This window comes from Haemaphysalis longicornis, unplaced genomic scaffold (assembly GCF_048455015.1).
Source record: "Haemaphysalis longicornis isolate Haplotype H1 unplaced genomic scaffold, Haemaphysalis longicornis Haplotype H1 scaffold_2, whole genome shotgun sequence".
Taxonomy (NCBI): Eukaryota; Metazoa; Arthropoda; class Arachnida; order Ixodida; family Ixodidae; genus Haemaphysalis; species Haemaphysalis longicornis.
Window position 1 is genome coordinate 259,639,725 of NW_027526295.1, and position 26,749 is coordinate 259,666,473.

At 44.7% G+C, this 26,749-nt stretch overlaps 2 protein-coding genes across 4 annotated transcripts in view; one reads left to right on the forward strand and one right to left on the reverse strand.

Annotated features, from left to right (window-relative positions):
* LOC144170482 (uncharacterized) overlaps positions 1 to 26,749 on the reverse strand; it is a 78,201-nt gene that overhangs the window by 40,996 nt on the left and 10,456 nt on the right. For both annotated transcript variants that reach the window (XM_077700316.1, XM_077700315.1), the window contains exons 2-8: positions 19,570 to 19,759; positions 16,260 to 16,375; positions 12,992 to 13,024; positions 8,012 to 8,210; positions 5,848 to 6,002; positions 3,228 to 3,423; positions 1,091 to 1,185 (exon numbers count right to left, since the gene is read on the reverse strand). In XM_077700316.1, coding sequence (XP_077556442.1) covers positions 1,091 to 1,185; positions 3,228 to 3,423; positions 5,848 to 6,002; positions 8,012 to 8,210; positions 12,992 to 13,024; positions 16,260 to 16,375; positions 19,570 to 19,759 — 984 coding nt within the window. The remainder of the gene's footprint in view (positions 1 to 1,090; positions 1,186 to 3,227; positions 3,424 to 5,847; positions 6,003 to 8,011; positions 8,211 to 12,991; positions 13,025 to 16,259; positions 16,376 to 19,569; positions 19,760 to 26,749) is intronic.
* Positions 1 to 26,749, forward strand: part of LOC144170483 (uncharacterized) — a 42,375-nt gene that overhangs the window by 7,184 nt on the left and 8,442 nt on the right. Inside the window, exon 2 of one of the 2 annotated variants that reach the window (XM_077700318.1) lies at positions 22,810 to 23,007. The exons of the other annotated variant lie outside the window; for it this stretch is intronic. Within the exon in view, the coding sequence (XP_077556444.1) occupies positions 23,004 to 23,007 (4 nt within the window). The 5' untranslated portion in view covers positions 22,810 to 23,003. The remainder of the gene's footprint in view (positions 1 to 22,809; positions 23,008 to 26,749) is intronic. 2 annotated transcript variants of the gene reach the window in all.

The following is a 26,749-nucleotide window of genomic DNA, read 5'->3' on the forward strand; positions in this document are numbered from 1 at the left end:
AACCGTCGCTTCGGCGGCGGCCACACTCTATTCAGCTGTGTGCCGCGAAAATGGAGAATGGCGCGACCGAAGAAGATCTGGACGCGCGAAGCGGTGGCTTGTAAGGAGACGCTTTGCGCTGCCATGCGAAAATGCAATCGCCGAGAAGAAGAAGAAGAAGAAGAAGAAGAAGAAGAAGAAGAAGTGCAGGTCTTCAACGGAAAGGGAGCGCTCGGCGAGGACTTTGCGGCCGCGAAGGATGAAGTATATGATGATTGAAGAGGGCACTGTAGAAATAAGGCATTTATATAGTTTACTTTACGTTGATATGGTCTTCTAGTGACGAGCGCCACATATATACACAGGGCAAATGGGTTTTAGGGATCTATACGGCGCTCGTCGAGTTTAGCTTAGTGAGACGGACACAGCTCTGCTGCAGGACATCAGGCTTGCACCGTTGTGCAAGCTGGCTTTGATTTTTTTGTGTGTGTGCAAAGTAAGGCTGATATGGAATTGGTGCTGTGGGGGTACCCTGCAAACAAGGCTGCACATCAACAAACGAAACCTTTGAGGGAATAAGCGAATTTGGGTTAATGTGGGCATCGTTCAGTTAGGCAGCACTAACTTGATTGATTGTAGAGGTTTTAACGCACCGACGCTACGCAGGCGATGAGGCGCGCCAAAGTGGAGGGCTCCGAATTAATTTTTACCGCCTCCAGATCTTTAACGTACGCCGAAATCTCGTACACATGGGCGTTCTTGCTTTTCGCCTCCTTCAGAAAAGAAGCCGCCGCGGCCAGGAAGCATTATACTTCCCTTTGTTTAACATTACCAAACTCTCGCGCGAACAGATTCAGAACTTTCAGAATGTGTATTTCAGTCCCTATAGGCGTGAGGGCCACATCCCAGAAAGAAAGCGCTGGAATTGTTTTCTACGTTTCACAAAAACACCGATGCGTTTAACTATATGCGCCAAAGAAAGAGAGCATTCTTTGCACAGGGGGAAAGTTGGAAACGAGGCAGGCGTAGAGGACACAAAACAAAATGTATAGCAAAACGTCTGATACTTTGGTGGGAATGCAAAAACAATATAATGAACTTTAAGACTCACATGTATACCCCAAAACGGAAGAGCAAGGCATACTGGTAGCACCTTTGCCATAGTCGTACCACTCGATGGCCACACAACGGTTGCCTACGTGTTGCCTGAAAGAGATTAGTTCTTGCAGATTCCGAACAGAGGTGGATATATTAACAAGGAGTTAAATACCGCGAGAACTAAGATTTTGGACATTTCTGCATATGACATTTTGATTTTTTCGCACCTTGTTCTCACTATAAGGCGGTGACATACCGATCAGTTGAGGCTTTTTCACATGATGTCAACTGCTTAGGAAACTGCAGCACGTAATAATTCGAACGTTTTCTGCACAGTTAGGAGAGCCCTTAATTATTACGGAAGCATTATATGATGGAGTTGGTAAAGTTCTGGCGTTCTTGGCATATGAACGGCAGAAAAAGAATGCCGACGCATGGCTCACAATATTGTCGATGGCTCAAAACATAAAGAAAGAGACCAAAGAAGACAAAAATTGCCTACAAAAAGTTACACTTACCGAACTGCATGAGTAATTTCAGCATGCCCATTACAGAAGTAGCGATAAGCCGGATAGCAAAATACAGCCGCGTTAAATGACTCCCTATCTTGGTGATGCTAACGTGGGTACGCACAGAAGACGCAAAGGAAAGGGAGACCGCAGGAAAGACGTTGTGATCTCCGAACACAAAACATCAGTTACAGAAATCTATTTAGGACTACATTAGTCATTTGACACTGCTAATTACACAACAGGGAAATTTGGGGGCAGCGCATTATGTTCCCTTTAAATGTCGCTTTGCTTAGAGATGCGAGCGCTGCTGCTGGTGGATTTATAAAGACCGAGAAAAGAAGGAAAGGATGAGCACAGAAAAGCATGATAATACTAATGAAAGAACCCCCTCAGCAATCTGACGCTATAATTTCGCAATCATGAAAGCATGCCAAGTTCTTAGGGGCTCTCGTAATATTCTTTAAAAAAAGTGCACTTAAGAAGTTTGCTTGTTGCAATTGATAAAAAAGTTGGCTGCGTATCCTCTCACTTCGCTGCAAATGTGATCGAAACACGATAGCTTTCTGTCACCCCTGCCGCGTGAATGCCTGTCCCCCGCCCACCTCTCTAGCTCTTTCTCCCCGTCTCACTCCTCCCACGAGAAATAAGGTGGAAAGTTGCCCAAGTGAATTCAATATTCCCGTGTTCCAGTGCTCGCTCTCCTTTTATCAGAACATTTCGTTGCTGTTCGACTTGGAATGCCGTCCGGAGGTCTAGGGTCGGTCGTGAGCTGGTTTTGCATTATTGGGTCAGAATATTGTTTTTAACGGGTACTTTTTTATTTGCTATCGCAAAAATCAGGGACACATCTATTTTCAAATTAAAAAAAAACACTGCTTCTATTGATGCTTTGCCTCAAACAATGCCTAAGGATCTCTTTTTGCTCACCAGTTGAAATGGTAAAGTATGGCACAAGATTTATTGTTTGAAAAGGCTTTGCTTATAAAAGCTAATTGCTTCAGAGTTGTTTAATGTCTTGGCCCGGGTGGCTGAATCAACAGACCGACAGACAGACAGACAGACAGACAGACAGACAGACAGACAGACAGACAGACAGACAGACAGACAGACAGACCAAAATTTTCGGGTTTAGGTAGCCCAAGACCAGCGTCTTTAAAACCAAACACAGCAGTGTGGATAAGTCTGAACTGTATGAAGCCTTTTCAATTTTGAGTTATGGTTATACTACCACCGCAGAATAATTCAACACTCATGTCCCTACCTGAAAACACAACGAAAGGTGGTGTTCCGACTCAGGCTGGGTTGAGAATGTTGCCCCGCAAAACAATACCAAATGCCGAGGCTTCGAGCTTGGCCATGACCTCATGTTTTACTGTGTGCACTCTATAGTATATTCAGTGGCCTCAGTCGACGAGCTCTCCAGCAATCCTTCCGTAGAAACAGTAGCTATAAAGATAGGTACTCATACAATAGGTGCAGCGTGAGAAGCATTTGACAGTAGTAATCCTATATGTATTTAACAAACGCAGAATTTGCGCCACAGAACACTAAGCAAAAATTAAATTGTCGGAGAGAGGGAATTTCTTTTCATCCTACTGCCCTAATTGGTATCAAAATTTGATGTGGCCAAATACTTACTGATTGAAACTTCCGTCCCAAATGAAGTGAAAATTGTGTATTGGAAGAGTTATACTGTTGATGTAGTAAAACAGTTCCAGTAGAGTACTGTAGCGCAGTGGGGCACCAAGCACGCTTTTATTGCGATTGTGGCACAGCATGGCTGCATTGGTGTAATTACTTTTCGGGAAATATCGATGGTAGTGGTACATGTAATCTGAAAAAAGAAATATTCTGCGGTTTAAGGTCACACACTTAAAAATAACAACCACACTATGCCCCATCAAGTAACAAAATTATAGCCGTTCGCGAAGGAAAGAGGCAAGGACCATTGCAGCTACACGTGGCACGTATCGGCTTCCGCTTTTCAGCGTTCTGTTTGCTACCTTTCCACAGTTCTCATTTCGCAAAGTGTTCTACCAGCTCCCTAACCTTCCAAGGAGCCCGCTGACGCAATATCTGTGGCCATCGGACGTTCCCAGCGAAATTTATCCAGTTTTTCTTTTCACCACGCCTGCTACACTGCTAAGCCCCACCGTCAGACTTGGCAAGGCGGCCGACTCCACGCCGACTCGGCGCACCCCACCGCTTGTACATCCCGTAGTTAATCGTCCCGCCTAAGCAATTGCTCACGCTTCCTTCGTCTTCCAAACTGAAGCGCACCGTCCATCGCATCAAAGTCGAGCAGCCATAACTCAAGCCACCCGGCTGGATTATACTGCGCCTCCGCTTTGAACGCACGACCTCGAATGCCGGCAATCGCGCTCTCGCCACCAGTTGGCTCCCCTTTACCGCACTTAATAAAATTCAACAAACACGCCGCAACCTCATCCTCAACCAAGTACGCCTCCATCCACTCCATTAACGGGAAAATAATGTTAGTGTTTCTTCGCCCACGTGACGAGGTGGCACTCGCCTCCGTCAGGATCGCTACGCTTGTGGATATCATCATGCAAGCTGCCGGACTCACACCACATGACCATGATCAGGGCCGCAGCCAACCTAAAGCCAATTTCATAATCGTCAGCACGCCACGTCGCAGCCAGCAACAATGCGCAATCGCAAGCATGTTTCTACTCTGGGCAACACGGGGCTTGGAATAACCTCAGATATTCCGAGCACTGACACATCAGAAAAGATTCAGTACAGCTTCGCCACTAAATCCCGATCTAGGTATTCTTGACGAGAGAAGACTCAACTCTTTAAACATAGCAGAAATCCTCTTCGATGTATGACCGTTCCTTTTTCGGTTCATTATCATGCCGTAACGTATTCCCGCAAGTCTTCCAAGTGAAAAATGAAAGCCCGCACCGCTGCTGGCGCATCCACCACGGTAAAGACGTTTGTCCGATTCCCCAACCGCCTTCCCACTCTGTACAACATGCACTTGCAAACCCACCGGACCATTTTTAATGTTCGCCTAAGTGCATTGTGTATGATTGTGCCCACTTAATGGGCTCTGCAGAATGCCTTAAAGCATTCATGCTCGCAGGTCGCAAGCTTTGATGGTCGAAAGCATTCATAATCGTGGTCTCAAGCGCCTTGTTAGGCGCTTGCGACCACGACGTCGATACCCCTTAGACCAAAACATGCTTTAAAAAATTCAGAAACTATAGTTACGACACTGACAATGTCTGAAAATATTTCTTTCCCTCTTGAACAGCAGCCTTGTAGACGCTACACGAGGGAAAGAGAAGACACATTACGACGCAGTAGTTCTTGCAGTAGTTTTTTCCTGCAGTCCTTTTGCAATTGTTTTTTCTAGGCTAACAACTGTAGCAAATGAAAAAATAAAAATTAATGCTTGTACTTGCTAACCTAATTACAAGATTCTTTTTCGAAAATAACGTGGCAGTTTCGTACAAGGAGAGTCAGGGGATTTCACAATTACGGGGTCTCTTCAGGGACAGAGACGAAGCGCGATACCGTTCCCCTGTGGGTACAAGCCCCCACTTCCTGTACCCACCCAGCGCAACCTACTGGTTCACTTGGAAGACTCCTAGTATTCTTATGAACAACTGGTGCAAGAACACCGCTGTTCAGCCTGGGCGGCGTAGGGGTAGAACCAAGTGATTTAGCGTGGACGGCCTTGTTTGAGCCGCAGCAGTGCAAATCTTTTTGCAAGACCCGTGATTTTTGTTTACTGCAAATTGTTCTTTCGGCCCACTTCTATGCATTGTTCGCGTAAATGAAGGTGACTTGGAATCTTTTTTGTCGATTTAAAGGCGGGGCGCCGCATGTCACATGTTGAATTAACGTTTCTCGTCGAACCGGAAGTGCACATGTCTGGCTTGTACCTATCCCGGAACGGAATATCGCAGGGACGAACAAACGAATCCACTGAATCTACCACCAGATAGCGACTGCGGCTAATCAATTTTGAGTAACTAGCGTGATGCACTGAGCTAAGGTACCATCGACGAAGTGGCTTCTTTGTTTACCAGAGCTGCTCTCGGCCCCGCATCCGCTGTAATACCAGCGGTGACCAACACAAGGCGATGCACACAAGGCGATGAGCCCAAGGCGAGAGACACACGTCAGAATATGTATCTCCGACAATAAACATATTGAATCTGTCGCTGTGTATCTACGCAAATACACAGTGGGTACCCTATATTTGGGTTTGGCGTTGGTAACTTACCCAGTGATCCGCTGTGGTCTTGGCAGATGGCAGTGTAATAGTGGCTGCAATTGCGTTTGAAGAACCGCGGCTTAAATCCAACCACGGAAAGCGTGACGCATGAACTGCTCCAGTCACTGTCGTTCGAATTCAGCGCAGTTACACCGTTTATGTGCCTGTTTCATAAAGAAAACAGTAGAGAAAAATAAGCGACAAGTTTTATTACCATCATTACTATTAGCATCATCATAGCTGAGCTACCTGCAGGACGAAAAAATATTTGGAAAACTAAGACTTGCGTGTTTTGAAGGCGAAAATTGGCGTTACTGATTATCAACTGCTAATTTACTACTGGTCGTATTTGCGTCTCTTGCTCTTTTTTGTTTTTTTAGTTTGACGCGAATAATTTCGACCGGCTTCTTTTCTGCCACGCCATGTTTGCCTCACCGGCTTCGCTTTAGTTTCTTTGTCTTGTAATGCGATTTACGTCAATAAGAGGACTGGCACATCACAAAGTTTCCCTGAGCGGCTGGTTGGCACCTTTCCTACTAACATGCCATCACGTCGCGTGGCAGACACTATTCAACAACTTTTGCTTTTTCAATTCACAGTTTCTTTTTAATTTTGTGAAGCAGGCACAATACCCCCACAAAGCTCCTTATTCCAAGTGATTTGCCAAAGTGAAGTGAGCATCTGCCATAGAATAACAACCACGATAACTCTTGCCCCACCACTGGCAACGCGCGAAAATAGCGCAGTTAAAACTTGAATGAAAAGCAAAGAAATATTTCTAAAATCGCCGACTATAGTTGCTTCCTCTGTCGAAGCCTAAGGCATTAAAACGTGTCTTCATTGAGTGCAGTGGTGGCACCTTTCTTTTGGGCTTTCTTTTCCCGCTGATCCCACACGGTATCCGGTTCCTGTTTTGCTACATGGTATGAGGTAGCCGAATGGCTCTGAGGTGCACTCCAACGTTGATGTGATCGTAGTGTCCGACTATTTCGCTCAGAATGACATGTCGCTCCAGCAAGTATATCAGATGCAGAGCTACAAAACCGAATGGCTACACAAGTTCTCTATCCCTGCCACTTTCGGCATGTTTAGTAGTTTTCCACAACCAGACTACGTACGTACATGCGTACGCATGCATGCATGCATACATGCATGTATGCATGTACGCATGTATGCATGTATGTATACATTACGTTTGTATGTACGTATGTGTGTGTATGTATTGAAGCATGTGTGCATGTGCTATCGTGATAAATTGAAATACCAACAGCTGTACGCGCGGTTTTTCTATATGATCCGCATTCTAAGCGAGGGGCTGCACCTGCGTAGTAAGAATTAGTTACCAGAAGGCTTTCCCAACCTTATGCCTGCTGTGCACACATGGCCCGTCGCCAGGGAGCGCTGCATATGCCGAAATGCAGGCGCTCCTTGTTCATATTTCATTTTATCCCCATAGTACGTATGTATGTAGGAATCTGTCTATGTGTGTGTGTGTATGTATGTATGTATGTATGTATGTATGTATGCATGCATGTATGTATGTATGTATGTATGTATGTATGTATGTATGTATGTATGTATGTATGTATGTATGCATGCATGCATGTATGTATGTATGTATGTATGTATGTATGTATGTATGTATGCATGTATGTATGTTCCTACGCCCGTATGTATTATATGCATCTATTCATGTACGCATGTATGTAAGTGTGCGCGCATGAGTGTATACGTGGCTGAAAGTGATACGGCGAAATGTATATTCTTATGCTCTTCCAAGCGCGTAGGCTTCACTCTGCGTATAATGACGGTGCTTGAATTATGTAAAAGACGTGAGTGCAGCAAGTTAAAGCACGTAATGTTATACTGTTCAACCTTCATTCGCGTAACCCTTTTTTACACATTTCATGAACTAACAAAAAGAATTCGAATTTCTCCTGCCAGTTTGTTGCTCCCAGGTGTAAAACAATCTCTATTTCTCAATGTTCTCAGTGTAACAAAATATTTCACGGGGCACGGTGCGTTGTTGTTAGAGGTTCACTTATATTCAGTGCGAGAAGCCTTGCAAACCGACTTGTGAAAAATATCCTTGTGCGCTGCTTAATTTATCGTTATCATAGAGTGCTTAAACTGCGCTGGTAAGGCCATAAAATACATTCGAAGCAGTACGCACCCAATGCTTTCTCTTGCCCTTTTAACCCAAACTTCTCGTTCAGTATGCAGAAAAGCCTCTTTTCTCCACGCATAGTTGTGACGCAGCGACGTGCTCATGTCAGACCCGCGATCGTCACAGCGCTGGGAACTTTCCTTTCCGCTGACTTCTTCTTTGAAGTAGCAGTGGACAACTTCTTTCGAGTTCTCGTGTTCCGTAACTGCAGTAGAAAGCAGGAAATCAGAAAATAGAACTTTTATATACATTGCGAAAATCAGGTTAATGTGCACTGGAAACTATTTTAGTGAGCTCATGTGCAAATACTTTACAAATAACTATAAAAATTATTTAGCAAAACATCGAACCCCGTTTAAGCAATGTTCTTTATTTCGAAGGCTGCCGCACTAATGTATGGCTCAGATTTTAAAAAATAGAAGGGACGTCCCTTTTTTAGTATGTTTACATAGTGGTATATAGCGTTTACAACGGAAAAATAGCCTATACTCGGGAGCCTTTGACCACCAATATTTTATTTCTTGGCATCCGATGGCACTGTATTTCCTAGACAGGAAAGGAAATTCAGGTAACAGCTATAGCTTATTTGCAACATAAGGTGAATTCACGTAGGATAGACCTTTCCTTGTGCAACTCCATGCTTTTTTATAGAAAAGGCAATATTTTCACATGCGGAATCAATGCGCACCCGCAATGCTGTATGTCAAGTCTTCTTAGGCGATCTGACGGTCTATTTATTCGTAACCTTTTATTAAAGCGAGATCCTTCCTAGTGAGAGCGATGGCGTCCTGTACAGAAACTAATGCATTTCCCAATGTATCGCTTGGTCGACAGAAAAGCTCGAATATGACACCTAGAGACGCGGCGCGTGCGTGAATTCGGGTTTCCATTGTTCCAGAACGGTTACTTGGAGATTGCGGAACAGAAAAGGTTCTATATAAGACAATACACGCGTTGATTATGAAAGAGGAATACAATAGTAAATATACTTTTGTCTCATAAACCGCGAATCGGTATACATTTAAATCGTTCGTAGAGGCGTTTACTTAGTACGCGAAAAAATGTAGCATGCGTTCGTTCTTCGTTTGAGATTTGAGTATCGGAAGGTTTGACGGTATATCGGCAGCACTTCCAGCAAAACTTGTACGCACTTTTAGTTTTCGCTCTTCTTTGAACGCTGTTTATAAGCGATTATATCTACCTGGGCCAAGTAGTGATCCCGGACCGCAACCATAAGGCAGAGATAATTAGAAGGATAAGAATGGGGTGGAGTGCATGGCCGGCATTCTCAGATAATGAATGGCAGCCTACCATTGTCCCTTACGAAAAAAGTGTATGACAGCTGCATCTTACCGGTACTCACCTACGGGGCAGAAACTTGGAGGCTCACTAAAAGGGTTCAACTTGAATTGAGGACCACCCAGCGAGCAATGTAACGAAAGATAATAGGTGTAACGTTGAGGGACAAGAAGAGAGCGCAGTGCACGTCAGGGAACAAACGCGTGTTAGAGACAAATTAGTAGAAATTAAGAAGGAGAAATGGGCGCGGACAGGGCATGTATACGAAGACAAGATAATCGTTGATGAATAATGGCAACAGAGTGAATCCCTAGAAAAGGCAACCGTGGCAGTGGGCGGCAGAAAGATGAGATCAAGTTGGCGGGGATAAATTGGTCACAGTTAGCACAGGACCGGGATAATTTGAGATCTATTGAATAGGCTTGTGCCCTGCAGTGGACGTAGACAGGCTGATGATGATGATTATGATCGTGATTTGCCGCAGAAAAATGGCTGGTATCGATCCATGGATGGGATCATTTGTTCGGTCAAAAGCTGAGAAGAGCAGCCATGTCGACCCGCCAAACACTTGAAAACACGCCAAAACATAAAAAAGTGTTTCTAACAGCGCCTATAGGTGGCGCTATATCGGTAGTGCGTGTAGTAATTTCCGGTGGGACATCACTACAGAGACATACACCATCGTCCTAATAGAAAATTGTACTCATTTCGCGATTAACTCAAGCTCAGCCTCAGTAAGCTGGTAATGAATGAAGTCGCCAGTTGGATTTTCATTTTTATGTCGTTTTAAATGGTGGGAGAAGTACGGATGAATGCAGCGCGCTATAGTTCCGTTGTAATGCAGATTGTGGATGGCCCCCTTGTGGATGGCCTCACACCGAGCCCACACACTATAATTTTAGTTCGACACGTAAGGGCAATTTGTGAAATATTTTTTATGTTTTCTGGCTTGAAGTAGAGAAAACGATGATTCGTATTGAAAATAAGCAGCTTCAGACGACACCTAGTGGCCGCTGCGAATTCCCTCAGAATTCACAGCGTGGAAGGCACGTGAGCTTTTAAGTGAAGCTCATTACTCAAGGTCGAAACAAGAAAACGCCCCACTTTGGTTAATCTAACCTTCGAGCAGTCTTGGGCAGTAACTAGTAACTAGTAACGAGTTACCGGTAGCTAGTTTCTTTTTTCAGTAACAACTAGTTATTTTTAAGTTAGAGGAACTTGTAACTGTAACACTGTTACTTTTTTACAGAGTAAACTGTAACAGGAAATACCGTTACACTTACTTTTTTTATAGAAAAGTAGCCATCAGGTACACAAATTAAAGGCCGACGTATACAGATTGCGCTTGCTCCTTTTTCGAACTTTTTTCTCTCCACCTTTCACTTTTCCGCAGCACGGCTGCTTCCGCAGCTTAGGAGAGAGGGTCGCTACGAGGATGGATTATTAGTCCTGCAGAAGACCGAGGTCGGAGGTCGGAGGTCGGAGGTCGGAGGTCGGAGGTCGGTCTTAGAGGGGATGGTTAAAACTATTCCTTCGTCTTGAGCGAGGAAAAACAAGAAAAAGAAACTGGAATGTAGACCCCTGAAAAGAAGGAAGCTCTCGGTGCCAACTTTGAGAAAGAACTCATCCTAAGTTAGAGTGAGATTTGCAAAGGTATTCCCCGACACCAAGGGTGCATAAGCGAGAGAGGTTGATGCAACAAAATGAGGCCTGGAGAACGACTGTTGGTGTTGGGCTTGAGTGCTCCCCTTTTAGGTTCCCTTCGTCTGCGGTTTTACCACGTGCACTTTTCACTGCCCGCACTCCTTTGTACATTAATACTAAATAACTTTATTATTTGCTTTGCGATCTATTACTTAGTTTTATACAGTAACGGGAAAGTAACGACGTCACTTTTCCACAGTAACTGTAACTGTAACAAGTTACTTTTAAAAATTTTGTAACTGTAACTGCAACCGAACAACTTTTTTGGCTTCGGTAACTGTAACTGTAACACTGTGACCTCTTGCAGGTAACGTGCCCATGACTGCCTTCGACCACAGCTAAGGGGAAGCCATCGTCTCGTGCGCTTCAACAGCGAAAGCGTCCAATAGCTTGTTCGTTCCGACAGGAGGGGTGCGGAGTGGGTATACCGGAAAGAGTAAGGGCAAGCTCAGCGACGTTCAAGCCAGCTCATCTTGCGCTTCCGCAGTAAAAAAAACGTCCTATCCCTCAAGTCCGCAACGTCTAACCGCTAAAAACACATTAAATGAGAATTAGCCGCTAAGATAGCTCTAATATTACGCCGAGTTTCATCTACTTTTCCTAGTTACGTAGTTTACAATGAAGTTGTAAATATTGTTATGTTACCATCTGCGCTAGACACACGGGTTCCGTAGGAAGGAAACGAGCACCCCCTTCTTTGTCCGCTAGAGTAAAACTACTCCGTTCAAGTTTCATTTAGCTAATTATCTTGTATGCTCAATCGCAAAATATAAACGGGCTTGTTTCGTGCACTCCTTGGACAGCGCCCAGCTCCGCTAGTCATGCCTGCTTACAGAGAGTTAAGGCACTGAATTTTTTTAAGACAGGGCTGACGTTCAGGATTCGAAGCTTCTCTCAGCCAATGTACTCTTTTTTATACTCAGTAGTATGTCCTTAGGGGTTAACTCGTGAGAACTGTCCGAACTGTGCCGCTGGGCGGCATGACGGTGATTGCGTGTGGTCAAAAGCACGGAAATCACACCTCTTTCTGAGGCTAACGCAATGTGTACGCTCTTCCTCTTCTGGTTACATGCATGTCTCTTTACTAGGTACTGAGAGTTCACTCTGTGGAAAAGTAGAATTCTTGCAAGTTACCGCGGTATGAGTCGTCGGTGTGGGTGCGTTGCCTGACGCCTTACCGCGCTTGACAACGGTCGTGCGGGCGTCAAACACAACACGTGGTTCTTAATCGTGGAAAATTAAAACTCCGTGCACGAAGATAGCTTGCTAGGTTGCTTACACTTTCCCTTGCCATGCAGGTGGTTTCAAAATCACAAAAGAAAAAGATGAAGGGAGCTCACACTAACACGTAAGACTTGAAGGTAGCAAAGGTGTACGCAACCTTTACGACCATCCCGAAGGGTTAGGTCCACGATTGCAGCCATTTCCTTCTTCTTCGCTGCCGCAACAACCTTTACTTCATCATTGTTGCGTAAAATGTGATCTTCGTGTATTTTTTGGAAGTGATAATTATTGGACATCACCTTGGAGGGGCGTACGCTATGACCCGTCTTTCTCGTTCCGAGCAAGTGTTGCCACGATTACGGCGAACGCTGGAGGTCTTTTTTTTTTTTTTTTGCCAATCCTGGCCAACCTCCCTAAGTGGGTATGCTTGGCTTGACAAACGTGCGCAGGGGACGCTTGGCGGTCGTGGCGAGGCACGCACACACCAGCGGCAGGTATTTTCTTGGATTTGTTAACTGCCAGCGCTAGCCGCGAGGCCCGCGCTTCCACGCGCGCTCTCGGCAATTTGTTGGTATTTTTAACTGGGGACATGAATGATTACGATTTGCTAAACAGCTTCGCTGTTAAAAATTAACTGGTCAAAGAAGATACCCATGAGTATAATAACCAGTTATGATAACAAATTTAACCACTATTCCAAATAAATTTGTTACCGGCATGGGTTGTGAAACGAAGCATCCAATGCATGATGACACTTACCACAGGTCGATCCATTTGAATGGTAGAGGTTCACTGCAACGTTAGAAATAACATGTCTTACGGGGAGAGTTCAGGGCAGAGGAGCCGGAAGACAACACGTTAACCTTCGCGATAGAGCCAGAATTAGAAACAGAATTTGCGCTGGCTGCAAGTCACTGCTCCTCGCTACTGTTAAACCAAATTGAGTTCAATAATGCGAAATTAGGTTATTAGGCCTGGCTTGGCTCTGATTTAAATGCCGCTCATTCATGTTGTTCAGGTTTATGGCATCAGCCCGTCCGTGAAGAAATGATTTTTATATGTGATAATACACTGGAGATTTCTAGCACGGTAAAGGAAGATCTTGAACTCTCTATATTTGCTTCCAGCCATAAGTAACAAGCCTGACCTCTTCACTCCCCGCCACTCAAAAACATCCCACTAGGATGCCGAACCCCTGGCTACGGTCGCGGACAAAGCAATTATAAAAAAACGTTGAAAAATAAATCTACTGGGGTATAGTGCTTAGCGCCGACGGCGATGTGTCGGCTCGTAATTTTTATAGTCAATTATTGCTTTTATTTTATGCCCCTAGAAACTTCCTGGTTTTTCTATGAGGAGCTATTGTTCTCTATCAAAAAGTTCTTTCGTTTATAAACTGTAAAAATTATATGAAAATAAAAAGCAATGCATGCAAGCAAACAAATTTTTCTAACTCCTCCATTCCATTTCGGTTTCCCTTTTATATTTAAGAGAGAGTAAATAACAACCGCAACAGAAAGATGCCACCACAATATATGCAAGATTCAAAGCTTCTTCCAATGTGGGGGAAGGTTTTCTTTCCACATCGTTATCCCTACGAATTTCGAGAAGCTGCGGACACTGTTATAACTTGCTTACTCTCATTCGGAGGCATCGCGGTGCTAATTTCATCCTTCTGTCTCACCGGATCAGTATCTTTTTAAGCTTTGTGGTAAGATCCCTAGTTCTCAGCGGTCAGAGCTCACACCGTTTAATGAAAACTTCAAGAATTTTTGAGCGACTATTGCTATAGGCTACAAGAGCATTTTTTTTTGTGCACGAAATGCTTCAAGCAACATTGAGCGAGTTTTATACTGAAGAATTTTTCAGTTCCTCAGAGCATCCTGGCAGACTCACTGACACCCAGCTTTTCGTTTATGTTACCACAGATCTCGACGTCGCTCGACTCTGTCCGTCTGGGCTGATTGCGGCGGCGTTCCCTGCTGTACGCTATTCCTTGATTGATCTCGCCTCCCTTTGGAATCGGCCTAATGTGACGTCATCCATCACGAGTATGAACGCATCCGCTACTGCCTTTGAGTCAATCACCTGCTCGGGCGGCGGATTCGTTTCATGGCTCAGTTGTAGTGGAAAGAGTTAGGGTATACTTCTCAACCCGGGTAGTGGCTATGGCGTTGTGCTGCTGAGCATGAGGACGCAGCTTGAATCCCTGACGCGGTGGCCGTTTCACAGCGCAGCTATACATGACTAGGTTAGCGCAAAACGTTCGAGTCAGTACCCAAAAACTCTCAGCGCTATGAGTGCAAAATCAGGTACCGTTCGCGTGTTGGGTGTCATTCATCACCTGGTTTTGTACAGTAGCCAGTGATCGGAACGCGGCGGCACGATTGATGGGCTACTGTGGGTGCCATGAGCAACGGCTGGAACAGGGTGGAAACGGAAGAAGCGATGGCGTGTGGCGAAAAAGAATAACACGGAAGAGAATGTTCAAGAGGCCGGCCATAAGCGGCAGACCCGACAGGATGACACCGTGCGCGGGGCGAAAAGGTGGGAAGAGACCAAAGTACCATGCCGCAAGAGCGGGAAATCTCAAAGGAGCGTACGCAAATTCATTATAGGCTTTATGCACAGACAATTCGAATGTAATGGTGAGGTGTGCGATAGCCTGTCTCGTTCGTCTTGCACAAGCCTATTCTCTTCGGCGGCAGATAAGTCAGAATGTACACAACGTCCCGTCTCTTGACCTACCTACATCTCCCGTATCACTAGGAACCATGTTGTTCCTTATAAAGACATATCGATTGTCTCCCTTTGGGCATCTACGCGTAACCACAATTTAGAGCGTCGCTGGCCAACAATCTTTGAACAGCGGAATGGCCTAGAATTTTATTTATTGTATTTCAAAATGAAAGCTCTTATGTGTCGACATTTTTACTATTGGCAAGCATCCCCAGATGGTATAACTTATTCTGCAGCTTTCACCATATCGTTCTTCGTACCCCATTTCCACCTTCCGTGCCTTTCTTGCGAATATTGCCGCTATTCCAGCCATCGAGTGGTGCGATCCTGACTTCAAAGATCACTCTGTGCCACGAGTGGCGCGATCCTGCCTTCAAAGATCAGTCTGGGGTAACACCTGCGTATCTATAGGTATCTATGCATATCTATAGCCAAGCCAAATGCGGTGGAGCATCTAAAGTAGGATGCAACTAAAAGAAATGGGAAGCGGCTGATCTAGGGAACAAGAACGACCGCTGGAGATTATCACTGGCTGAGTCTGTAAGGTATGCGCATTCGCCTTAGCAGTCTAACGCAAGAGACGACGCTGCAGGTGCTTTGTAGTAGATAACAGTTTCGACTTCAGCAGATCTGAGCAAAGGACCTCCCTCGTTTTTTAATTGTGGCGCAACGATGTCCAAGGAATTAGTTTCACAGGTGTATTTAGATTTAAGAGGACATAGAAGGTTACTACTATTTATCTGTCAATTCAGTGGAGTTCCTTCTCGGCTTTGTCTAACTTCAAACATAATTTGTGCATCTGGTGTTGTGCTTGATAGGTGCGACTTTTTCTGATAAAACTGATACGTTTAACAAAAAATACTCCCTTACACACATATGTTGGATTCCAGTAGTGTATTAGACCATTCAGCGCAACATCCGAACCTGAGTTTGTAGCAATAGCACAGGCTGTGTTGACCATGTGCCATATTTTGGTTTCGAAAAACGTTAAGGCGTGGGACTTTGCTTCGATGTATCCTCGAGGCCGCTGATTCTCAGAGGTCCAACATTGTGTCTATCCGACTGAAAAATGATTCATTCTGCGACAAGAAACAATTAACGAACGTAATTGAAAGAATATTGCTTAATTTCAATTTCAGTTTCTTTAGTGACGACTGATAACTCCACATGAATCACTGATGCTTGTGTCGTGGAATTTATTATGAAAACATTTCTATGCCTGTTGGATAAGGTTTGATTTACATTTCGAGTTTCTTGTCTCTCCAGTCAACATAAAACTTCTGCTTACCTTCACACACAGCCATTGCACCTGAAGTTGTAGAGTTCTTTGGGATCAAGGTTTCGTAGTCATACAGGGCTCGCTGATCGCATTGATCCCGTTTCATAAGCTGAGCCACTTCCGCTCTGAAAAGAGTGGCACCATAAAAAGAGCAAAATCAGCAACAAATTACTTCGGGTACGTATTGGTATCTTCAAGAAAACCAATGATTCCGATTGAAAGTATCATCCGAATAGCATGTAATTTAAGAGAAGACCAAAAGTTAGAGGTAGCTTATACTCTAAAAATATCTCTTAAAAAAATACATCGTTATGTAGAGGGAAGGTCGATGACCAGCGTTTAGCTCACGACACAAAACTAACAGAGAATTTTCAACACAGGTACACGCTCATTTATTGCGAACTAACTAATTACAAGCTAATAAATCTTGGCCTAATGATGGAACAGTCTTAGCGGGCAGCTGTCATATAATAACTTGCTGCGAAAGTTGTCAATAAACACAAGTTACAGCTGCTTCCTTTGACCCCAATCCTTTTGTAAATGTCCGTTTTGTGACCGCAGACTGCAGTTCAGTAATATCTACAATTTGACAGTAACCGAATTGTAATAAACGATTGAAACACGGCGTGATGATAAAATCGCCTATGCCGACCAATTGTATAACTGTTCTGTGAAAGTATTAATAAAACTCTCGCAATGTACTTTGTCGGCTTATTCGGATGAAAGCCTAATTTTTCCAACTCATTTCAATGGTAGGATTTTTCAGTAAAAACAAAATGGAAGGATAATGTGGCCGAATATTAAGGAATCCGTAAAAACACGCCATTCACCCCGAAATCCAGACTGGCCCCTTAGAAGTTCGTTAGGGCTAAGCCCCCAAAATACGTTGCAGGTTTGGTCACTAGTCCCCGCGATAATCAAGTGTCTGTGAAAACACAAATAACCAATTACCCCCTTTATTCCCTGTGGAATTTGCCGCCGAAATTTAAGATCTAGCAAGCCTCTAAGTCACAATAGAAATTTCTGAATGGAATGCACTTCCGGAAACAGTTGTTCAGGCCAGAAATTTTTCCGAAGCGCTTCATGCGAGTATTTGTCACTGAGTATATGCATTGTACGGTGTGCTATGCCTTTACCGATGTGCCTTGTATTTTTTGTTTGTTTGTTTGCTTACTTTAAAAAAAAAGTTTGATCCTTGTATAAATGATTGTGTATTGCCAGTTGCCCCTCCTGCTTGGGCCAGAAAATCTGGCTTGCAGTATTCGCAATAAATAAATAAATAAATAAATACTCCTCAAATGTCGTGTCTACGTCCTGCAGGTTCGAATGGGCGTTGATTTGAACTATCTGACACGTAGTGCAGTCTTTCAAAAAACTGTACCTGTTCGAAGAAGAATAAATGACCTACCTCATCTTTACATTTTCCACTTTGCTTTCCATGGTTGTCTTGGTTCTCTTGATTGGCTGCCTACCCGTATTTCAGTCTCTCTCTCTCTCTCTCTCTCTCTCTCTCTCTCTCTATATATATATATATATATATATATATATATATATATATATATATATATATATATATATATATATATATATATATATATATATATATATATATATATATATATGCGCGCGCGCGCCTGCGCGCGAGCGTGCGTGTGCGCGTGCGCGTGTGTGTGTGTGTGTGCGTGTGTGTGTGTGCGTGTGTGTGCGTGTGTGTGTGTGTGTGTGTGTGTGTGCGTGTGCGTGCGTGCGTGCGTGTGTGTGTGTGTGTGTGTGTGTGTGTGTGTGTGTGTGTGTGTGTGTGTGTGTGTGTGTGTGTGTGTGTGTGTGTGTGTGTGTGTGTGTGTCGAACCGAAAACAATACCGGTTCAATTCGGTTATGGTTCGAATTAGGGTGAATTCATTTCGTTCCGGTTCAGTTCGGTTCGACTACTATTACAACACGAACCGGTTCGCGAAGCTGTCCGGTGAGTTAAACTGATATCGAAGTGTGAAATTTTTTTTTGCAGTTTAAAGCGACTACAAAATCTAAATATAATTCTTGTGGATTCAAACCTCCTTTTTCCCAAGAACAGTTGCGAAATTTTTTAGAGCAACATTGAGCAATTAGGCGTAGATATTTAAAAAAAATTACACCATCTTCCCGTAGGGGAACACTGAGAAGTAGCCATGGGGTCGACTGAAGTTCCCATTAGTGTTCAGTTCGTCGTTTCCGCTGACGTTCAGCTTCGCGTGCCTTCGTTGTAAGTAGTTTCTTGACGAAGTTGGAATGAGTGAAGGACATAAGGCGCGTTTGTAGCACGTACTCCCGTCTCGATTTTTAGCGCAGTGGGAAGAGCGCCACGTACCTCCCGTTGCGGCCAGAACGTTGTGGGATCGAAACCGGGCGCCGCCTAACTATTTCTTTTTATAGTGGACTGCGCTGACGTCAGCACAAAAGCTGACGGGGCTGAAGAGACGCGCATGCGCAGTAGAGTGCAGACGGCGGACAACGACAACAAGGGAGGGAGGTACACAGCCCCGAGCATGAGATGCTTCGCATCTAAAACACATGAAGTAGTGACGATTTATTAGCTACTTTCTCGCCCAGCCCTTATGTTGTCCTAGGGCCTACTTAACACCAATAAGAGTTATAACTGCAGCAGGGTTGCAAGCTGGACTAGTTGGAAATTTGACAATTCTTGGATAAAACCAGCGCAATTCAGACGAAGACGAAGAATAACTGTCTGTAGGATATTCTTTCTCCCGCTTCCCTTTTTTTGTTGTTGTGGAAATCGCAATGTCCTCTCTGGAATCGCGCATCACACGCAAACTTAAACCCCTGGAGGTAGGCCTGGGTACCGTTGAGTCCCCTCTGTACATTAGCAGGGCATGGATTTAAATCCCAGTCGTGTACTTCTTTTCATCAGTTCTACGGTGAGAAAAAAATTCCCACAGCAGCCAGGTAAATGCTACCTATGAATACGATTGTGTGGCCACCCAGATAATCTATTAGCAGTCACCTACTAGAGGGTGGGAGCCAACAATTAGAAGTGAGCTTTAGTCTTCTAAAGTGAGCTTTAGTCTTCTATCTTTTTGCGCGACTGTTTCTCGAACCTTCTAATTTCATCGAGAACCCCGTTGATCAAATAACCCGTGCGGCATATGAAAGAAAGAATGAAACTCGCGCTTCACTTGGGACGCGCTTCACTGCCTTCGCGGTTTATATACTTGTTTACTACTGATATTTCTGGCTGTCCCCCACAAACACATCTGTGCTCCCCTCGGTGCCCCTGCTGCCTGCGTCCCCGTCCCATTAGCCGAGAGGTCAACCTACACTTACCCGTCGTCGAGAAAGAGCGTTTCCAGTGAGAATATTTTCATCAGGGTGCAGGAACGGCTGAAATCTGTCGTATTTGTGCTCGGCATAGTCATATAGTACTTGCCGCACTCGGCCTCGACGTCATTTGGACTGTCGTACTTCGAACCAAGCAGAGCGCAGAACATCCGTAGGGGCGGGTTTTTGAATTCATCTGGAAGTGAGAAAAAAAAATCGAGCTGAGTGTGGTAGGATTTGGAACCATCACGGCACCGTACACGCACCCTGATACTGATACACACGTAACTCTAGAGCCGGCGCGGAATTCAGGTTTCCGCTGTGGGCCAACTGCTAGGGCTTGAAAAATCCACGGAGTGGTACAGTGTTATCATAGAACCTCACGTTTGCTTGGCTCCAAGCCGAAGTTTGTTTCCACAGGCGTACATTACAGTGCAGCTTCACCGTCATCGACATCAATACCCGTTACCCTTAGAAGTGGAAGGAGTAAACCTGTCACAACGACATTCCTCCTCAGAGACAGTGGGAGTTAGTGAGAGGGTGAACAAGAACTGAGAAAATTATCTTGTGTGTTTTAATACCACTCAAGCCTGACATATTTCCGTGTACTATATCCCGGGGTAGATAACACTTTTATGTCCAAACATTTGTGGCACTTGTATATTCGTATGTGTTTTAGATGCGAAGCATCTCATGGTCGGGGCTATGTCCCTCCCTTGTCGTTGTCGTTGTTGCGCCGTCCACACCCCCACTGCGCATGCTCTGCTTGCTGAACGCCCAGTGGTGTCTTACCCTTCTAGAGTGACCCGTCTAAGGCTCCTGGAGCTACAGGGTTGCCGGTGTCTACCTGGGCCGGCACGAGACGAGCACGCTTCCCCTTCAAGGGCACCTGGAGCGACAGTGTTGCCGGTGTCTTCCTGGGCCGGCACGAGACGAGCACGCTTCACGCGCTTTCGACGTTTCATCGTCGTCGGCAGCGGCGTCCGTCGGCGAGTCTCGACGGGCCGTGATTACAAGCAGCCCAATACCATCCGGGGAACGTGCATCGACCTCATCTTCAGCAACTTTAGGGTTCATCCATTACAACAGCTCTTTACTTTACATTTCACAGACCATAGGGCGGTCATAATCAAAGCGGAACGCCGAACACAGCTCAACGTCACCTACGTTGAACATGATGATGATAATGCTTAAATAAAGACAAACTCATACCACGTACAACGTTCCTCTCTCTCTCTCTCTCTCTCTCTCTCTCTCTCTCTCTCTCTCTCTCTCTCTCTCTCTCTCTCTCTCTTTCTTTCTTTAATGCCTCTCCACTTTAACACCCCCAACCCCCCCAATGAAATTACACCATCTTCCCGTAGGGGAACCCAGAGTAGTATGCGAAACAGCCATGGGGTCAACGCAATTTCCCATTTCGTAGTTCCGGTATGTGAAAAGTGTGGTAGTTACCATGGAAACCAAACGGTAAATATAACGGTAGCTACGTACCTCAACCTCACGGAAACAACGAACTGAAAACTAATGGGCACTTGAATCGACCCCATGCCTACTTCGCATACTACTCAGGGCTCCCCTACGGGAAGATGGTGTAATTTTTCTCGCTTGTACACGGTCACACTTACACTCAGCACGTTACAAATGGCAGCATTATCCCGCATATCCGGCTATTTTTGGCGTTTGATGATGCAACAGTTACATATAATAATGTAAGAGTAGAATATCATAAGTGTGTTTTAATAGTAAGTATACGTCCCCTGCAAGTATAGGCCAGTTGTAGTAGGCGTTGTTGCTACTGATCACCCGCCTTTGTTGCGAATCACTAACGGTCAACACCTGCACGACGCCGGTTGATACCGATGTGATACGAAGCCAGGGGGTTGGGGGCCGGCATAACACTTGAAGTTAAGCCCGATTCTTCAGCGAAGAACAGTGCCGAACTGTTCGTTTTATCATGTCACCGCAAAATCACTCCTTTGTAACTACTTCATAAGCAACACCATCCCTGATAACTTCATGGGGACTGCTTGAGGTCACCGGCCCCCTGCAATGTCTAGCGCCGTTGCCCTTTTTACAAGTTGAACGTTTGGCGTGTCGCACAGTACCCTATGGTAGATCGCTCATATCGAGCAAAATAACCAAAATAACTGAGTGGAATAACTTACCAGTAAAATCACAGCCGTCACCAACATAAATGAATTTCATAAACTATGAAGTGTGACTGAAAGTGCGCCACCCTTTCATGGCCCAGCCAATTATTGTTTTTACACTACAAATGCGAAAGCATGGATGGTTGGCTTCTGCGTAACACGCATATTTTTATGGTTATTGTTCCTATTTGCTGCTGTGATTGCCTTATCCTCAGTGCGTTTTGGGGTGTTGCTATTTCGTTATACAATATTTCCATGTTTGCTTTGTGTAAGGCAAGTTATGTGTTTTGTTGTGTACTTTTGACTTGTAATCTCTTTTTTATCTCTTCCGATAAATGTTTGTAAAAGGCCGCGAATATTTGACCATATATTCCATTCCACCAACTTCGGCTAGTTCCCCAACCCTTCCTTCCATTTCCGATGCACGGCCTCTGGGCCTCCCTCTCCTTCAATAGACACTCTAATTAACCAATCAACCAATCAATCAATCAATCAATCAATCAATCAATCAATCAATCAATCAATTTAGTGCTAATAAGTTGTTGCAGTATACGCCCTTGTTTGGCTTAATCTTTTTTATATTATTGCGTAGCTTCAGAACAAAAGATGCAAACCATGTAAAGGGCGACGAGAATATATTTACAAATGTCCACCATGAAAGAGCCAGCGCCATCTGCGCGCCCCTCCCAGCTTCTTCTTCGTCGGGCGCTGGGCCCGTTGCGCTATGCTGGGCAGGTGTCTTAGTCGTCGTCTTGTAACTATATCATTATGCGTTACTTCCCCCCGTGTTTAACACTGTAATGCGTTGTGGTCTTTTAAAGTATTTTGAACAAAAGAACTCTTCTCCACGTAATGGTCACTTGCGCGGCATCATCCCACCGGGCTCAACGAATGGTACAAGATGAGGATTTATTAATGGTTTTGGAGCAATCACTAACATTAGCGTAACTGCAGCTCACCACTTCCAACTCGGTTTTTTGTGACTGCATTACAGAGTGGCTGCGGTTACGATTCGGCGCGAAGGGCTTCGCTTTACCCTGTGTGTGCGTGATAGAGATTTGGTGTCCTGTCATGAAGTTTCCTTGTGGCGGTCTAGCCCATCCCTTCTTAGGCATGTCTGGACCTGTGGAAGAAGCGTGCGCTCGAGATCCAGGACTGATGCCAGTGGTGGCCATGGCACCCGTGACTCATCATCTTCCAAACTTCTCTTCGCGGAGAATGCGCCGACTTCTAGGGATCTCGCCGCTGATTCTGAGAACGTTCGAACACTGCATCTAGGAAAGCTGTCTCATGCGTACGTGTTCATTTTCGTGCCGCACAACCCGCTGCAAGCCTGTTGTCCGTTGGCACTCTTGGATATAAAGTCTGGCCTTTCGGCGAGCCGAGTCAGAACGTCATCAGCTTGTGCGCCCAAGGACACGGGTTCAGTTACCGGCGGTGGCGGCAGCTTTTCTGATGGAGGCAATAAGCAAAACTTTCGGCACATGTTAAAGATCCCCAGGTGGTCAGAATTATTCCGCAGCCCTCCACTCTGGCGCTCCTCATCACCTGTGTAGCTTCGGCACGTTAAACACCACAATCAATGAAGAAAGTCGTCGGCATCGGTCCAAGGCGTTACTCCGCCCGAGTCATGTTGTAAGCCCACCCGAGGGCCGCTGTTTCTGTACCATCGCCATTCTCTTATCACCAGGTATTAAACAGTTAAGTTTTGCTCTCGGCTCTTTGACGTCATAGCCGAGGCAACTCTGCTGCTCGCCACTCGTCCAACACGTTACGCCTACATGACAGCATTGACGGGGGTCAGTTCTGGGATGCCTTCGCCAATGAAACAGTGCAAACTTCAAGGACGCTGGCGCGCGCACGCGCGGCACAGGGATAATTCCTTGTGCGTAGGCATGTACACATGCATTCGCTGTCCCCTTCAAAGGGAAGCGAATGTGAACGAGCGCGCACTAATGTTCCTGAGCCCCTTCTTTTCTTGGAGGGGAAGATACACGAGGTGTGTCACGACTGAAGTAGCTGAACGACATTTGTTATTGTCAGTTAAAGTGAATTTATGTTATGTGGCGAATTGTTTGTTTGTGCCGAGTAAACCAGAGTGAGGGGAAGTCTTTTTTTTTTAAGATTTACGACCGTGGTGGAACACGAAGCATCTTATATCAGAGCTGTTATACGCTGGTTTCCCGGATTTGATGTGTGCGCACACCCAGCACGTAGGCCGTATAACCTCGTATCATCCATACAGATAAAGCTATGGTGTACCCTCTCCGCTCCCTAACTGTGCGTGGTCGGCGCACGCTTCACAGCTGCGTTGCACTTTCTTCACCAGTGTCGTTAGTAGGTGGCGCCATAGATGGAGTACAAATGGTATAATAAACTACGTATAAATCTGGAAATAACCAATGGGCGTCCCTTTAGGTGGCGATGTCACGCAGAACAGGGCACTTTATCTCAGTTGCGTTCCTATACAGCTCGACTCTGATCCACTTTCACAGAATTGAATGGTACTCAGTTTCTAAATGAATTTATTTGTGAGTATTCGGTTCGCGGTAAATCCAGTTGCACTCCGTATTGTGGGGGAAGGATAATCGCATTGAACGAGATAGCCGCAGATTTTAGTGTGAGAGACGTGGGGGTTTCTTAGGCGCTACGTGTCAGATTTAGCTCACGCACTTCTAATACGTGAGCCTGGAGTGATTAGACAGATCTTGTGTACATCTCGACTGTGTACATCTTGTGTACATCTGCTTGGAGTACCGTGTTGTGCCTATCTCCTCTAGTGAACATTGTATAGTTTATTTCTTTATGGGTATAGGGACAAAAGAAATAGAAGAACTTCGACTGGAGTCTCTCGAAAATGAATTAGAAACTATAGAAGTATGAATAATCAGTAGCTGGTGGCACAAACTGGATCTTAAAACAACCAGGAAAAATGTAGCTGTGCTTCCAAGTGGGAGAGGTTAAAAGAAGAAACTAAGACCGAAGCCTTAAGTGTCAAGAGCTGTATCACAATAGAAGGTAAAAAGGAATCCCCGCTTACACGCAATATCAAGACAGGTTCTGCAGTCGCGTTTGACGTCACATAGACTATTTAAGGAGGATTTACAAACTCTGAAACACTTGTTTGGCGCAATTGAAAAAGAACAATTGCATGCTTCGCTACTGCAATGTTTTGCGGAAAAGTTGGTCTTAGGGGAGGCTGCTGCCAAGGGCGTTTTATTCATGTCTTCATGTTCTTCTTGTACGTGCAAACCAGTGAAGTCTGCATCGTCTGTGAAATATCTCCGACTAATCTTTTACAATGATTTGTCATGTAATTCTCATCTAGCATACGTCTCTAAAAAGCTGCGCGCGCTTTCGTGCATTATGTACAACTCGCGTTACTTTATGCCGCTATCAGTGCGGAAGATTATTAAGCATGAGTTGGGCTACAGTGTTATTCGTTACAGTATTACAGTGTATGGACACTGCGCAGCTCGATGGCAGCGGGGGCTGAATTCCTGTACAAGATCTCTGCTCAAAAATGTAGCCTATAATCTATGCCTCCCCGGAAGTGCACATATTTTCGCGACGTTACAATTGCCCAATCTTACTGTGCTGTTAATAAAAACAGCCGTTTTAAAGCATTTTTGGACGAGTGACTACAAAAAAATGCGTTCCTACGCGTCGCCTCAGACCAAGAGATCTGTATCGTATACCACAGTGTCTAACAAGAAATGGTCAAAGAATGCGGCGCTGCTATGTCCCGTCGTCCTTCAATAAATTGCCACCTAGTGTATTTGAACTGGAGAGTCGTTGTAAACTGAAAATTCCCATCCATGCATTTTGCTCTGTAGTTGTCTGACTCTGCCTGCCCCTGATGCCCACCTCTGTGGCAGAGTGTAGCCTGTAATGGTTTTGCCCTTTACACTGTTTTTTCTCACTCGCTGTTATATTGCACTATCTTGAATAGATGATTCTGTTACGGCTTCATACTAGGTTATGTGCACGGATTTCCACTGCCTGCCAGCCGCTGCCCTTCAAGCCTACTGTGGCTTTGGCAGGCCTGTGCCTTTGTACAGTTTTCCGTCCTGTGTAATAAAAGTAATGTTATTATTATTAATATTATTAGAGAAAAGATGGGCGTTCGAAAACATAATTATCGAAATTTGTTTAATAGGCGTTTGTTAAATGACCATTAAAAATTACAAACGCTTTTTGTCGGTATTTTTGCTTTCGTGTCAGCCAGTCGACACAGATCGGTTTAAGGCATATTTTATGGTTTTTGTAGACCATACACGACGAGATTAAAGATAGTGTCGAATTGAGAATCACTCCTGAGGAAGCTAAGAAAGCAGTTCAGGATTCAACCTTTGAGGCGAGGTGAAAATCGCAATTTTTAGCAGGAATTTCTCTTTCGCACTGTGTGAATTGTAAAATTTAATGGACAATTAATTTTATGATAGGAAAGGTTCTTCCTGCGTATGGGATTCGAAAGACACATAAAAAAAGTAAACCCATCCCGCATATGGAACCAAAAGTAAAAGTGCGAGTTTCGTATGCGACCCAAAAATGTCTGTTTGCAGTTATTCCTTGCCATTGAATGATAATTTCAAATAAAATTGTGATTATGCCTTAATACCGTTTTCAACACTTTATTTGCCAATAATCATAAATCTCGCACCGGGTATAGCCCACCCGTTGTCTACAAAACCAAAACCAAAATTGAAAGGCTTCCAATAGTCAATGTCACGTTGTTTGACGTTGTTTGCCGTATTTAAAGTAGCAACGGAGGCACACATGAGAACCTCAACCAAGTCATCAAAAAGTCTGGCCTTTACACTAAAAAAGTTGCATTACAACTCATCAGTAGCTCATCACAAAAGCTTCCTGCCAGAGCACTGATTCCGCAAATGCAATAAACAGCAAAAGAGCACTTATACCGCCAAGCAAGCTAGAAAAAAAGGCGAGGTACTGCAAAAGCAGAAAAACCCCCGAATTCATAGATCTATCTTCTTAAACTTGAGCAGCGAGCGTGCTTCAAGAAGACCGCTCCT